Genomic DNA, 16,423 nt, shown 5'->3' with positions numbered 1-16,423 from the left:
GTCAGGATTTGAACAGGCAGCAGTGTATCATAAGCTATTAGACAAAACATAAGGTGGCCGATGCTCCTGGAGTCATGCTCTCTGAATCCGACCCTCATTGTTTAGCCACATCTGGACTTGAAGTCACATGTACACTAAGGCTTAAATGCCAATTTTCTTCCTGCTCAGGAACAAAGCTGCTATGACAGAATCAAAACAATAGACACAATGCATCCAAAATAACAAACGCTATCTGCTAGGCTGATGGCGGTTTAAGACATGTTGACAACCTATTTGTATCCTTTCAGAAGAGCCAAACAGCAGAGCTGGAAACATAAACCGCATGCAGTGTTTGCTGCTTCTGAAAATCAAAACAATCCAAAGCAGCACACGCAGGAAATGATTTCCTGATGATCAATCTCCCGGCAGCTTCGATTTAGCACAGAAGGAGAACAACACAAGGTGGGGGGGTGTTTCAGGGGCAGAAGAGACTAATGAGCCACATCACAACAACATGTCACTTAGCCAGAACTAAAACATATCAACAGAGAGGATTCAGCTAAAAATACTCTGTTTACTACAAGTGCACTTTATGCATAAACACTCACAGCAAGAAAGAAAAATAAAGAAAGTGATTACTTCAAAGTTTATCAGATAAAATTAGCTGAAATGATGTTGGTATTTAAGAAAGTTCCCATAGAGTTTCTTGATAATATGGCACAAGCATAGTATGGTCTGAGACCACTTAAGCACCCAGCCTTTTTTTTGTTTGCTAGTAAAAATCTGCATTCCTTGCTAGGAAAATACTTAGAACCCCTAAACAGTATGTATATATTTATTTTAGCAGAGACCCTAGAGAATAAAGTGGTGGTCATTGCAATTTTTTGTCACACGGTTTTTGCGCAGCGGATTTTGAAACCCAATTTTTTGGGAGAAATATACTTAAATGAATTTTAAAAAAAGGAAACAAAAACCATAATATATATCCCAATGTTTTTGTTTTATTTGAAAGATGATGTTACGCCGAGTAAATAGATACCTATGTGCTTGTGGACTGGCACCAAACTACTGGTACTTAAAAATCTCCACAGGCGATGTTTAAGAACAGGTTACCGATTTAGAGTTACAGAGGAGGTCTAGTGCTAGAATTATTTCTCTCGCTCAGACATTTGTGGCGATACCTCACATGTGTGGTGCAAACACCGTTTACATATGTGGGAATGACCTACGTAAGCGTTCACTACTACTTTTATTATATTACATTTTTTTGATTTTTACACTGTCCCTTTAAAAACGTTTTCTTTATCACTTTTATTGCTATCGCAAGGAATGTAAACATCCCTTGTAATAATAATACAGCATGACAGGGCCTCTTTATGGAGAGATCTGGGGTCTAAAAGACCCGACTCTTTTTTATTGTTATTGCAAGGAATTTTAACATCCCTTGTAATAATAATACAGCACGACAGGGCCTCTTTATGGAAAGATCTGGGGATCTTTTGCTTTAAGAAAAAGAAAACATGTTTACATGTCAGAAAAGCAGAAGTGACATCATGATGTCACTTCGGTGCTCCAAGAGCATAGAGATGAGTGGTATCCATTTTGCCATCGATTGTCTCTATGGCAAGAAACTGATCTCAGGCTCAGCAATTAGTAACGTACGCCCAGAACCACTGGGAAGCGGTGGGGGGGGGCACCTCGCCTGCCACTTCGAAAAGTGATTCGCCGCATGGACCACTTTTATCTGTATGCATTCATGTGACCCATATTCAGCCAAAGGCGGGCTTTGATGTCGCTGACGTCACAGTGTCAGTCCAGGCTCTGAATGGAATCCAGGACACAGAATCCAGGACCAGCAGCTAGCTCAGACTTGAATTGAGCCGCTGAGAGCCTGAGCCAGCCACTCCCGCCCCCCTCCATTGTTCAGCGATCCAGTGAGAACTGGAGGGGTAGAGCAGAGAGCAGATGACTGACAGTCACTGGCTCTCAGCTCACGGAACACTGAGAACATAGTGATCAGCGGTGTTTGCCCGCTTAGTTCTCAGTTTTAGAGCCAGCGGGGGAGAGATGCAGCAATGGACTGATGCTGCATCTCCCTAGGTGAGTATAATTTTTTTTTTTAAGCAATACTTTTCTTTTAATTGTTTTTTATTTACCAACATTTTTAAACATATTGAGAGATTTGATTTAGTAAAGTAAAATTTACTGGGATACAATCAGATCTTAGAAATCAGATTAGTACAACAAAAGTCTGATTTGTTACTGTGGTTTAATACAATTGCTTAATACCTATTCTTATTGCACTTTTATTAATAAAAACATGCATAATGTATTTTTAGACAGACCTAATTTAAAAATGTGTAATAACTTACCAGCTTTTCAAAGTTGACAAGGTTATCCAAAAATGTTTTATTTCCTTCATGAATGAACGTGACATCTAAAAGAAATAAAACAGATCAATGACTGCATTTGACCAAATTAAAACATTTTTGACAGAATCTGCAGTGCTGCCACAAAACAATAGTTAATCTCTGTCAACAGTGGCAGTGATTCACGGTTAGTTGAAATGTAAAACCAAACTCCAGGAAGACATAAAATAATAAAAATGCCAACTGATGTAGAATGTGATGCTTAGTTTACTAGGGGATGATGTAATACAGAGGAATGCTTACCTTAATTCAGGATATGGCAGCCTTCCTCCTCATATGCTCCAGTTGTGACAACTAGTCCCCCTAAGCTGTTTTTCTTGCCCATCTCCACCTGGTCATATTGCTGCACCTCACTCTGACATCATCATACAATGCAAGACCTGTCATCAACAATGGTACCCCTTCCCCCCATTCTGGTGCTAGACAGCAGAGGAACAAACAATTGGTTGCCGTGTAACCTTGATTTAGGCCCCTTTCACACTTATGCGACAGGATTTTACCGCTATTTTGCGACGCGATTTTGCCGCGATTTTGAGCAATGGCTCAGGGCTATATACCTCAAAACGCATTAAAATCGTGCCAAAGTAGTGCAGGAACTACTTTGAAGTCGGCGCGACTTCAAAACGCACTGATATGAATGGGGCTCATTGAAAATAATGGAAAACGACTTGTCATGCGATTTTGCGGCTCACTAGTGTGAAAGGGGCCTTAAGGTAAGTATTTATATTTATCGCTACTGAATTCTCCCCTAGCATAATGAGCATTTGTTTATTTAATTGTACCTGGATTTCTGTTTTAATAATAAAATATAAACTTGAATCTTCACAATGGTGGCTCTTTATTTTTCCCATTACCTTTAACTTGCTGATTATGAAGTGTAAAAACACCAAGGTACAGTATACTGCTCAGAAAAAAATATTTTAAAGCTGTCTGCATAGGCCTGTACATTGAATATTAAACACTTTAAGATAACAGACTGCTAGTGAATTTAGCATGTCTCAGTCAGGATAGGCAGATGAATCAGTAAAATTGAAGATACTTAACATTCAAAAATAACAGAACACTCACAAGAGCGAAATTTAGCTTTAAATTTTAATTACTAGAGATCCTTAAGAGCTTCAGCAAAGCTTCAAAGCTACCAAAGCGGGAACACAATTTGCATTTAAACCAGCGTGGGTACAGCTGTCTTTTAAGCAGAGGAAATTGTGAAATAATTGAGCCACAAATTATAGACATGGCCTGCACAGTTGTACTTCAATCAGAATGCATTTATATGAAATATCGGCCATGAAATTTCAGCAACGGATGAAAAGAGAAATATCTTTTTTTTTTTTTTTTTCATTCAGATTGTGCATCATATGCACAGCCATTTATTTATCTAAATAGGGACATTTACTGATTTCCCTCTAAGGCTTTATTATAGGTTTGTTTGAATGTGGTACTGAGGGCTACAGAGTTATCATGACTCTTCCAGGCTGACCCTTGTATGACATCCACTAAATTCCCTCAAACCTGGCAAACCGTCATGGATTTTTATACAAGTAAATAGGAAGTACCTGCTATATCCAGATCAATGTGATTAAATTACCTTTTAAAAGTAAAGGCATGAAGGGGATTTTGGGTGGCTTCATTTTCTTGAAAGTGTCTCTGTAAGCTTTGTGATTTAAAGATGGATCCTGTAAATTGGAATGAACAAAAAGGTAGATTTTACTATAGAAATTCAGTAATACATGTTTGACTGATCTGAAATTAACATCTCAATATAGCCTCCAGTTAAAGAACTATCACCAGCTACATAAAACTGAAATTTGACAAAAAGATTGCCAGCAGTCATTAAAGTGTTACTGTGCCTAGGCCAGCTTTTCCCAATCTTTTTAATACAGAGGAACCCTTAAAATAAGTTAAGTTTTAGGGAATCCCTTTGGAATTATTTCTAGTTCATTTAATTGGTCTGTAACTTATAAATATAAAAACAGGTAAAAGGATAAAGGATGCAGTTTATCTGGCATATAAGACATCTAGAGCAGATTTTTTTTTTTTTTAACACTGCCCTGCTCTATAACGAAAATATGTTTCAGTAACAATCATGAAATGGAACAATAATAATAATGGCCAGAAAGGAAACACGTGAGTCAATACTTGAGTCAATACTTTGAAAGAACCACCTTTCACTGCTATTACAGCCGCAAGTCTTTTTGGGTATGTCTCTACCAGCTTTGCACATCTAGAGAGTGACATTTTTGCCCATTCTTCTTTGCAAAATAGATCAAGCTCTGTCAGATTGGATGGAGCGCGTCTGAACAGCCATTTTCAAGTCTTGCCAGAGATTCTCAATTGGATTTAAGTCTGGGCTTTGACTGGACCATTCTAACACATGAATATGCTTTGATCTGAACCATAGTTTTGGCTGTATGTTTAGGGTCATTGTCCTGCTAGAAGGTGAACCTCTTCCCCAGTCTCAATTCTTTTGCAGACTCTAACAGGTTTTCTTCTAAGATTGCCCTATACTTGGCTCCACCCATCTTCCCATCAAATCTAACCAGCTTCCCTGTCCCTGCTGAAGAACAGTATCCCCACAATATGATGCTTCCACCACCATGCTTCATGGTGGGGATGGTGTGTTCAGGGTGATGTGAAGTGTTAGTTTTCTGCCACATATAGCCTTTTGCTTTTAGGCCAAAAAGTTCAATTTTTGTCTCATCTGACCAGAGCACCTTCTTTCTCATGTTTGCTGTGTCCCCCACATGGCTTTTCCCATACTGCCAACGGGACTTCTTATGGCTTTCTTTCAACAATGGCTTTTGTCTTGCCACTCTTCTATAAAGGCCAGATTTGTGGAGTGTATGACTAATAGTTGTCCTGTGGACAGATTCTCCCACCTGAGCTGTGGATCTCTGCAGCTCCTCCAGAGTTACCATGGGCCTCTTGGCTGCTTCTCTGATTAATACTCTCCTTGCCGGTCTGTGAGTTTAGGTGGATGGCCATGTCTTGGTAGGTTTGCAGTTGTGCCACACTCTTTCAAATTTTGAATGATCGATTGAGTACTCCGTGAGGTGTTCAAAGCTTGGGATATTTTTTATAACCTAACCCTGCTTTAAACTTCTCCCCAACTTCATCCCTGACCTGACTGGTGTGTTCCTTGGCCTTTATGATGCTGTTTGTTCACCAAGGTTCTCTAACAAACCTCTGGAGGGCTTTACAGAACAGCTGTATTTATACTGAGATTAAATTACACATAGGTGAACTCTATTTACTAATTAGGTGGCTTCTGAAAGCAATTGGTTCCACTAGATTTTAGTTAGGGGTATCAAAGTAATGGGGGCTGAATACAAATGCTTGCCACACTTTTCGGACATTTATAGGTAAAACATTTTGAAAACCATTTATCATTTTCCTTTCACTTTACAATTATGTGCAAATTTGTGTTGGTCTATTACATAAATCCCAATAAAATACATTTAAGTTTTTGGTTGTAACATGACAAAATGTGGAAAGTTTCAAGGGGTATGAATGAATACTTTTTCAGGGCACTGTACATATTCTTAGCAAGCAGTAAAGCAGAGGCCATCCCTGAACTCTTTAGTGGCTTGTAATTTTATGTTATTCATTCTCAAAGAGCCTTAAAGATCACAACAAGGACTCTAAATTCCATTTTTAGTTGGTTCCTAACAAATTAGAAATGCTGCTGTGTATTTACACTACTCAAAAAAATACAAGGAACACTTTTAAAACACATCAGATCTTAATGGGGAAAAATATCATGCTAGATATCTATATCGGAAATGGGTTATATGTTAGGAACAAAAGGATGGCACATTGTTTGATAAAAATTTAAATTATTAACCTACAGAGGCCTGAATTTAAAGACACACCGAAAATCAAAGTGAAAAAATGATGCAGCAGGCTAGTCCATTTTGCTGAAATTTCATTGCAGCAACTCAAAATGGTACTCAGTAGTTTGTATGGCCCCCATGTGCTTGTATGCATGCCTGACAATGTTGGGGCATTCTCCTAATGAGACGATGGATGGTGTCCTGAAGTATTTCCTCCCAGATCTGGACCAGGGCATCACTGAACTCCTGAACAGACTGAGGTGCAACCTAGCAGCGTTAGATGGACCGAAACATAATGTCTCAGACATTTTATACTAGATTTAGGTCAGACGAGTGTGGGAGCCATTCATTGATATCAATTCCTTCATCCTCCAGGAACTGGCTGCATTCTCTCGCCACATAAGGCTGGGCATTGTCATGTACCAGGAGAAACTCTGGACCCACTACACCAACGTAGGGTCTGACAATGGGTCCAAGGATTTCATCCCGGTACCCATTGGCAGTCAGGGTGCTACTGTCTAGCCTGTAAACGTCTGTGCATCCTTCCATGGATATGTCTCCCCAGACTATCACTGACCCACCACCAGACAGGTCATGCTGAACGATGTTACAGGCAGCATAACGTTCTCCATGGCTTCTCCAGACCCTTTCACGTCTGTCACATGTGCTCAAGATGAGCCTGCTCTCATCTGTGAAAAGCACAGGGCGCCAGTGGCGGACCTGCCATTTCTGGTGTTCACTGGCAAATGCCAATTGAGCTCCTTGGTGCTGGGCAGTGAGCACAGGGCCCACTAGAGGACGTTGGGCCCTCAGGCCACCCTTATGAAGGCTGTTTCTGATTGTTTGGTCAGAGACATTCACACCAGTGGCCTGCTGGAGGTTTTTTTGTAGGGCTCTGGCAGTGCTCGTCCTGTTCCTCCTTGCACAAAGGAGCAGATACCGGTCTTGCTGATGGGTTAAAAACCTTCTATGGCCCTGTCCTGCTATCCTAGAGTAACTGCCTGTCTCCTGGAATTTCCTCCATGCTCTCGATACTATGCTGGGAAACACAGCAAACCTTCTTGCAATGGCACGTATTGACGTGCCATCCTGGAGGAGTTGGACTGTGCAATCTCTGTAGGGTCCTCGTATCTCATGCTACCAGTAGTGACACTGACCCTAGCCAAATGCAAAACTAGTGAAAAACAGTCAGAAAAGATGAGTAGTAAAAAAAAAAAAAAATATGTCAGTGGCCTCCACCTATAAAACCATTTCTATTTTGAAGGTAGTCTCATTGTTGCCCATCTAGTGCACCTGTTGTTGAATTCATTAACACCAAAGCAGCTGAAACTGATTGACAACCCCCTCTGCTACTTAATTGACCAGATCAATATCCCAGGAGTTTACTTGACTTGATGCTATACTCTAATTAAAAAGTGTTCCTTTCATTTTTTTTGAGCAGTGTAGTTGAGAAGGTGGGCTGCCAAGATACTGGTGCAATGAAAAGTCATAAGAAAAAACTAAGCTTTCTGTGCATCTGTTGTGAACTTTGATGACAAATTTCTCGGCAATTTCTATAGCTAAAGAATGGGGCTTGTGTTAAAGTGCTTTTACTGCTTGTTCAGAATATGGAAATACTTTAGTGTGCATTGGGGAAAATTAGTGCAACTGCACTTACAAACTGCACAGTCTATTTGCCTTTAGCGAATCCATCCCGTAGCCTGGATACAGGCTCACTCTAAACACTGATGGTAAATCTCCTGTTGTCATGGACCAATGGACATTCACTTGGACCCCGATTTAGATATTTTGGCTGTCCTATGATCAGACAAACAGCGCTATCTGTGGTGGTTTCAACATCTCACCATATTTTGCTCTAGTCTGCAGATTTATGGAGTGTGATATGCACATGGACTAAAGTTACTCTATCCGTGCTGGCTAACTACCCCACCACTATGTCTGACTCAGGGCTCTTTTCTTTAAGCTAGTGATGTACAGAAGATGAAATTGAATAATGCCCTACAGCTTTATAAATGTTCTTTCTAGTGGGCATCTGTACATCAGAGAATATGATACGCCTCCTAGCCTAAAGATTACTAAAAAAGAGAGTGCGGGTGTCAATGCTCTGTCCCTCCAGCACTCACTTAAGCAGCACGCTGGGACTCTGAACCAGCTACTGGTCAGTAATTCTGGGTGGATCTTCCCAACATTATTTTTGGGATCCCTGCAGAACCTGGACTAGCTCTGTGTCATCAGCCAACAGCGGGCTTTAGCCTGCTGTCAGTTGAACCTGGGTCACAGGAGTGCAGGACTAAGTGAACGCCTGTAACGCTCTTTTGGCCATTATTCTCCTATAAGTTCAGTGCGCTTACAGAATGTCCATTGTTTTCAATCATTTGCTCTTCATATAAAGTCACTGTGCAATAGCACTTGCAGAATTTACAGCTTGAATATGTTATGATTCAGAATATGAACAAACTCTACACAGTGCCAAATACTTAATGTTATCATTTTTTTTTTTTTTTTGCACTAAGCTTATCAGATTTACATATAGAAAAATCCTCTCAAAGAATATTCCATGTTCAGACCTGTTATCTGAACTGTTATACCATATGCAAACAGCTATGCACTCATCATACAAAGCTTATCCCTAATCACTGCTACCCCCAATTCTGCAGATGCAGAGATATTCCTTTGTCCTTGTTTGTTATTCTGAGTTTGCATAGTTTAGGTTTGGCATGGTATACAGCAGCCAACCTTGTGTGGAGGTGATGGGAAAGCTGTAAGCAAGAATGAAATATCTGCACTGCGACAGAACAAGTGTAAACAGGGCAGGAAACTCACCGTCAGACTTTCAAGTTCGGAAAAAAGTTTCTTGAACTTTCCTGGGATTTTCTTGGAAGGAAAATAAAGAGAATATATAATGTTACCCTGTAGCACAGGAACACAAAAAATAGTTTGACGGCTCTGCTTGGATTCTGTGCCCTGTAGAGTAGTACGCAACGTGCAATGAATGACAAGCATCTGTATTACTAATCTGATGCTGCTGGTAAATGAAGCTAAGACGTCAAGTAAAGACAAAACAAAATTTTATTTATCTGTAAAGTCAAACCCAAAAAATATTCAGATGGACAAGTTTATAAAACAGTTTCATCTGCAATTTAAGCAAGTATTTGAAAGTTTGCAAATTGCTGAAAATAAACAACAACTGTATAAAATAATCTGCATATTTTCAGCAGTGTGGGCCCAAATCACAGAAACAAATCTTAAGTGTGGTTTATAGATATAAAGTGGGAACAGTTGTCTTCCAATTACAACTTCACAATTCACTGGTAAAAAGTGAAGAAGCTCCATAATTAGTCCTCAAGTCCATATAATAGAGCACAGGTTATGGATTTCCCTACAGAAGACTGCAATATGTGTGTGCAAACTTATACTGAGAATCCAGGGCTCTCGTGATGCTTGAGGACGCGTTCAAAAACTTTCAAATCAGAAATATTGATTTATTCCTCAGTTACATACTAAGTTCTTACTAATGTCTTTATCACAGAGATGTGATTGCTAGTTTATTGTTACTAGAGGTGTATATCCCATGGGGTTGATTTACTAAAGGTAAATAGACTTTGCACTTTTCCGTTGTACACTGCAGTTGCGCCAGAGCTAAGTAAATGAGGTGAAGCTTCACTTTGCACAGAATACCCAATCAAATGCAATGAAAATGGAAAAAAAAACAGCATTTCTGCTTCCACATGAGTGAATTCATTAAGCTATGGAGCAACTGCACTTGCACAGTCTTTTCGCCTTTAGTAAATCAACCCCAGTGTGTTGCAGGGCAATAACCATATTTGCTTCAACAGGGCTCTTTGTCTGAAACTTTTGTTCCTGAAGCAGGATAAATACCACATTAACCCAAAATATATTTTATGCTGTTAAAAAATTAATATTCTGGTGTCACTGCTGTTAGCAGATTGATGTTTTGTAAGATTTTGTAAGGTTTTGCATTACCTAATCGTTCCTCTGAAACAAGGGTTCCAGACAAAGAGCCCTGATTAAGGAGACATGTTAAATGTCCGGAAACATGTTGGCTATGCAGCTCTATGAACAATAACTATATCTGGAACCAAGGTTGATCTGCCTGCCTTCTGGCATTGAGATTCAACCTTCTGAAGTGAAGTTGAGCACTTGCTACAGTGACCTTAAATTTAGATTCTTCTAACTCATCTCACAGCTTTTAGAACAGTGTGCTAATGTGTAAAGCAAACCACTACCTGATGAACATGGATTTGTTGCTCCTAATTGTATCTTTACCTCTACTTAAAGTGGAGTTCCAATCTACATCACAACAATGGCTGAAATAATAGATGACTGCGACCCTATTAATTTTGGGATACTTTTTTTTTTTTTCTTCGTCATTTTGTACCTTTTCTGGAGTCTTTAGGTTGCACTTCTGTGGGGAGGTAGGTCATTTCCGCTTTTCCATTGGCTCCTGGGATAGCTGAGTGTCATCAATCCCAGGAGTCAATGGGCATGCCCCACAGCTAACATTGCGTTATTTTAAAACCGGAAATGACACGATGCTAGGCGGACATAGATGCCATTTTTAACTTGGGAATTCAGTCTCTATGGAAACCTGGCAGACATAAAGTGGGGCGCGATTCTTTCCCACTGCACATGTGCGACATCAGGAGGTGCATGCTGGGTAGCCAGCTGCACCTATTCCCAGAAGAGAGTGCCAGCAGGCTTCAGGTGCCCACATGCTAAATCAGGAGCTTATGGTAAGTCATGAATGCTGGACAAAGAACAGAAAGAGCACAATTTTGCCGATTGTCCGGAACTCCGCTTTAAAAAAATCATAGATTTAGGTTAAAGTAGACCTTTCCTCCCTTTACCAAACTACAAATCAGCATGCATCTTTGTATACTGATGTAAAATCTGCTAACATTGTTCTTTTGATTATATTTTGGGTTTACTTACATTTATTGAGTTAAATTCCTGGTTTACCTAAAGGCATTGATAACATAGCCTCAGCCACGCTGATACTCCCTGAGAGGACAATGTCATCAGATCTTGCAAGAGGAAGTGCATGACACCATGTGTCTTGTCTCATGCATGCGCTGTATGACAACCCACTCTTTTATTGGGTAAAAACAAAAATTTTCTCCACAGGATCTTATGACTTTGCAGGAGGCAAAGGCTTATTTTTTTTTTTTTACAGACAAACGTAATGTACAGCACATGCATGAGATGAGCCATGTAACATTTTGTGCTCTTGCATGCACAGTACAACAGACCCAAGACATACACTTTCAAAATGACGGCACATGAGTGGGAGAACATGCAGCAAAGAGATTGTGTGAAAAATACTAAATGAGAAGGAGAGGCAAGTCTTTTCAGGATAAGATACTCAAGTTCTGTTAAAGCCGTATGTCCTAATACAGAAATACTGTGGTTCATTTTTTTTTTCTCAAAAGACGTACCAACAATTATAAGTTGTTGAAAAGCCTTACCTCCCATGTCTGTGACAGCCGACAGACAGATGCCGTGTTCAGTCCCATTATAATTGCAAAGAAAGAGTTCAAATTCCTTTGAGCTTTACAACTGGTAGACAGAAAAAGAATGCGTCACTTACATTTAATTCACCATACACACACCATGCTATTTTCTTTCTCCTATACCTAAAGGGAGCCCAAAAGCAGAAAAGTATGGGAGCTGAAATTGTTCATTTGGCTTTTAAGGTCTCAAGCACTACGCCTGTTGCTCTGATGCTTTCCTACAACAAATATGCAGGCCAGGATTCCTGACTTCACTAGCTGCATACTGGTTCACGGACAATGGGTTACTAGGTGGTTAAGCAAGCAAAAGTATGACAGCCCCAGGAGCTTGCACACTTAAAAGCTAAGTTGACAGTGGCAAATTCCATATTTCTACCTGTGCAGGTTAGGCCCTTTGATGCATCTCATGTATTTTAAGCTCTGCCTAATAAAACCATAGATGTAGGTTAACAAGGCTACACTACCCAGGTTTGATTAAACAGTGGAAAGCATTTTTAAATGGAATATTCAGCTGAATCACAGTCATAAATTAATAATTTGCATGACTCAGCCATTCAGCGCTGCAGGAGACAAGTAAGTACCTCAATTACCCTCAATATCAGCCTCCTGTAATCCTCCACACAACAGCCTTCATAACAGTAGATGGAGGGGCAATACTAGGAGCAAATCAGGCTCTGCTGCGTGCACATGCACTGACAGGGAACTTGCCACTTTTGTGGTAGGCCAAACTGTTCCTATATATGTGTTAAACTTTCTGCCTGGAGTCTAGCTTTAAACCAGAAAACAGTATTACTTGGCTGCACTGATTGTAATGGAAATTATAATAAATTATTCCCGACTAATAGGACTGGATGCTGATGGATGGAGGCTGGAAACAGTAAATCATCAGGGAGTCCAGTGGAACCTGTTTAGACCTCAGAATTATAAATAGAAAGAGGCACTCCTAAACACTCTTGCTGATTCATAAATAACATGCATAGCCTATAGATTTTATTGCAGCTTGCACATACACCCTGAGGAATTCTCTGCATAATGCACAGTCTGGAAGAGAAGAACAATTAACTGCTTTAGGACACAGGGGTTCTGAGATGTTTTACCAGAGATTTGGCTTAATTTTTCTACAAATGAGAAGAAAATGTGGCAAGAGGTAACCAATCAATGTCATTTATATTTCTATCTGAAAATGTCTGTATGAGATTCCCAGTACACGAGCACTGTGAAAGGGAAACAAGTCTCCAGTGAGAATGCTTGCAGTTCAAGGATAATCATGATACCAGTTAAAAATGAACTCCAGGCATAAGTACAAAAGCACCATATAGGCCTCATTCACATGGATATATGTGCAGTCATGGCCAAAAACACTGGCACCCCTTCATTTCTGTCAGATAATGCACCACTTCACCCAGAAAATTGTTGCAATTACAAATGTTTAGGCATTCTCATGTTTATTTTTTTTGTTTGTATTGGTAGGACACAAAAAATTGGAGAAACAAAAAACTAATCAGACACATCCCATGCAAAACTTCAAAAGTTGACTGGTCTAAATTATTGGCACCATCAATTTAATATTTGGTAGCACATCCCATTTTAACTGGTTGCTGGTGTGATTTCTATATTGTCAGCACCTGTTAATTGATACATGTGAGTTTTGTTGCAAATTACAAGAGCATCACAAACTTGGAATGCGATTATTTCTTACAACTTTGAGAAGGTGCCAATAATTTTGTCCAGTCTATTTTTGGAACTTTGCATGGAATGTGTCAGATTTAGCTGTTTGTTTCTCCACTTTTTTTGTCATACCAATACAAACAAAAGAAATAAACATGGAAATGCTTAAACCAGGGCTTGACAAATGTGCTTGAAATCTACTGTAGAAGCCAGCTAAAAAATTTAGGAGCCAGTTTTTTTCACACATGCCGAATGGCTGGCTTCTATCGGACTGGCTGCCATACACACAGGTACCAATGGCAGCCAGTTTTTATTGAAACCGGCTGATGTTGCCCAGCATTCGACCCGTGTGTACTTTGAGATAGTAAAGGAACATCACCATGACTACTTCAGTGATTTGAAGTGGTCATTGTGGTAGGAGTCAGAAACTCTGCACATTCTGGGATATTTACAATTATGTGCTGGGGGCTAGTTACACCCCTAGCCCATGTTACTAACTGCTGGCAGGTACTGCTGGGGGTGCTGCTGGCTGGTACTGTTGGCAGGTACTGCTGGTAAGTACTGCTGGCTGGTACTGCTGGCTAATACTGCTGGTGGGTACTGCTGACTGGTACAGCTGTGGGTACTGCTGTCTGGTACTGCTGTGGGTACTGCTGGCTGGTACTGCTGACTGGTACTGCTGGCTGGTACTGCTGGTGGGTACCGCTGGTGGGTACTGCTGGCTGGTACTGCTGGTGGGTACTTCTGTGGGTACTGATGGCTGGTACTGCTGTGGGTACTGCTGGCTGGCTGGTGGGAGTGTGAGGAGCGGCGCTGGAGGAAGCATGCAGAGCCGATGCTTCCTGTATCTCTCCTCTCACAGACATCCCAAGTCTTCTGCGAGGTGCGGGCGTGACACTTGAAGGTGTCAGGGAGCCGCAGCCCTCATGCGAGAGACTCCCCCACCTCGCAGGAGACTTGGGATGTCTGGTGACAAGACACCTGCCGCAGTGTAACCCAGGCGCCAGGCCATTAATTCTAGTCGCCAATGCGACCTGGCACCTGGGGTTTGTCGAGCCCTGACTTAAACATTTGTAATTGCAATCATTTTCTGAGTGAAGTGGTGCATTATCTGACAGGAATGCAGGAGTGCCATTATTTTTGGCTATGACTATATATCTGTACATTGGTGCTGCTATATTTATTTATTGCTTCTGCACTATCTTTGCTATATTTTGTTGCGCTATACAATACTTGTGCTTATCAGCATATGAAATAAAGGCAAATTTACTAAAGAAAACACCCCAACTTCAGGGTGGTGCTATGGGAAATGGCCAACAATTATTAATCAATATAAAGCATAAACATCACAAATAATCCTCAATGGGATACTTCTGCTCAGTTGCTCTTTCTTGCTATGCAAGACTATGAGTTGACTAATACCCAATTAAAGCCATGTGCTTCATGTGTGGCTGCCTGATATCTTCTCTTTCAGGTGTGATGGAGGCAGAGTAAGGGCCTGTTCCCAACACAATGCGGTGCCAATTAATTGTAAATTTCACCCCAAATACATCTCTCAAATGCAGTGTGTTTGCATCCACCAAACCGCGTGGTACAGCAGTACCATGCGGTAATGTATTGTGTGGTTTGCTAAAGTGACGTTTCAGTACTTTTCTCGTGTTTCTGTTTGTAGCCCACTGAAATGAATGGGCTGTCAAAACCAGAATGCAAGGGACTGCACGGGAAAGTATGCATTCCAGTGCGAACCTGTCCTCTCTAAAAGGTTAATCTTCAAATCTCTATATTTAATACAATAACAATACTAAGGAAAAATAGTGTAATAATATAAAAGTCACATAAAACTATATCACAAATAAACAATGCAGTGATAACTCAAAATGTGCTAAATTACATACTATACTTTCCAATTAAACAGTGGAATATGACAAAGAGCCACTTCTCTGGAAAAGAGTCAAATTGTCATTGCTCTTTGAGAAAAAAAAAGTGCAAATTGTTAAACTAGCAGTGTTGGGCCCTAAAATCTGATTCTAAAATGTCACCTAGGGTACTTACTAATAAGGATGAGCTAAAGTTTGCACCGAACCTGTGGGAAACCATAATATGATAGCAGGCCCCACAGCCCAATCAGCTGTAGCAATGGAATCTCAAACCCTGCAACCATATGTAGCAAATTGGCAGGAATCTTGGTGGCATAATTGAGCTAACATGGTGATAGGGAAATTTCATATTTCCTCATCATTATTGGCTTACTATTATCTAAGAATGAATCCTAAGTCTGGTTACCTTAGCTGATTTCATTCTGTACAAATATCATTACGAACTGGCCAAATGGCCAAGCCCTTTCAGGAATGTGTGCTATCTTCCTTAATGAGTAATACTGCTATTCAGTGCCTATGATTGGTCATTACTTACCCACTAGTATATACTACAGCCAAAACTTGGAATAGTTAGTCCAGTCCCAGGCCTGCTTTATGCCTGCACCTGGTTAGATCATCGTGTCAAGCTGTAAACAGGGGGACTCCTTGGATGTGAAATAGCATCTATAGCTAAATATTCTTGTTACATTTAACAAAATCATTACATTTGTTATAGTTATCTGTTTTCATTTAATAAAAAGGTTTATACAGTATGATTTTACCTACAAGTGTTTGTGTGATTTTTCTTTGAACATCTTGAAAAACCCCAAAACGTAAACTATCACGTTACCGCGATAAAACACATGGTCACATTTAGTTAATGACACTGTCTAAATATGGCCATGTGGCCACATTAGTCAATGATAACACCAGCATCCCCAGCCAAATACAGCTACAGGGCAGGGGATCCCATGGCTACAGCTGATTTGGCTGGGGGCCTGCTATCATGTGACGGTTTCCTGTGGGTTCAGCCTGAACCTTAGCTCATTCTTATTAGTACAGTTTTCAACAGGTTCAGGCCAAATGGAGTTTCAACAGTAACTTAACTCATTCATAATTACTAAAAA

At 40.3% G+C, this 16,423-nt stretch overlaps 1 protein-coding gene across 1 annotated transcript in view; it reads right to left on the bottom strand.

The window, feature by feature from the left end:
* Positions 1–16,423, bottom strand: part of RAPGEF5 (Rap guanine nucleotide exchange factor 5) — a 473,922-nt gene that overhangs the window by 21,950 nt on the left and 435,549 nt on the right. The window contains exons 21-24 of the mRNA XM_082257324.1: positions 11,728–11,818; positions 9,065–9,115; positions 3,997–4,084; positions 2,352–2,416 (exon numbers count right to left, since the gene is read on the bottom strand). Coding sequence (XP_082113450.1) covers positions 2,352–2,416; positions 3,997–4,084; positions 9,065–9,115; positions 11,728–11,818 — 295 coding nt within the window. The remainder of the gene's footprint in view (positions 1–2,351; positions 2,417–3,996; positions 4,085–9,064; positions 9,116–11,727; positions 11,819–16,423) is intronic.

Source organism: Pelophylax lessonae (assembly GCF_965119305.1).
Source record: "Pelophylax lessonae genome assembly, chromosome: 5".
NCBI lineage: Eukaryota > Metazoa > Chordata > Amphibia > Anura > Ranidae > Pelophylax > Pelophylax lessonae.
Note: the sequence above shows the minus strand (reverse complement) of the source record. Positions and strands in the feature narration are given on the sequence as shown.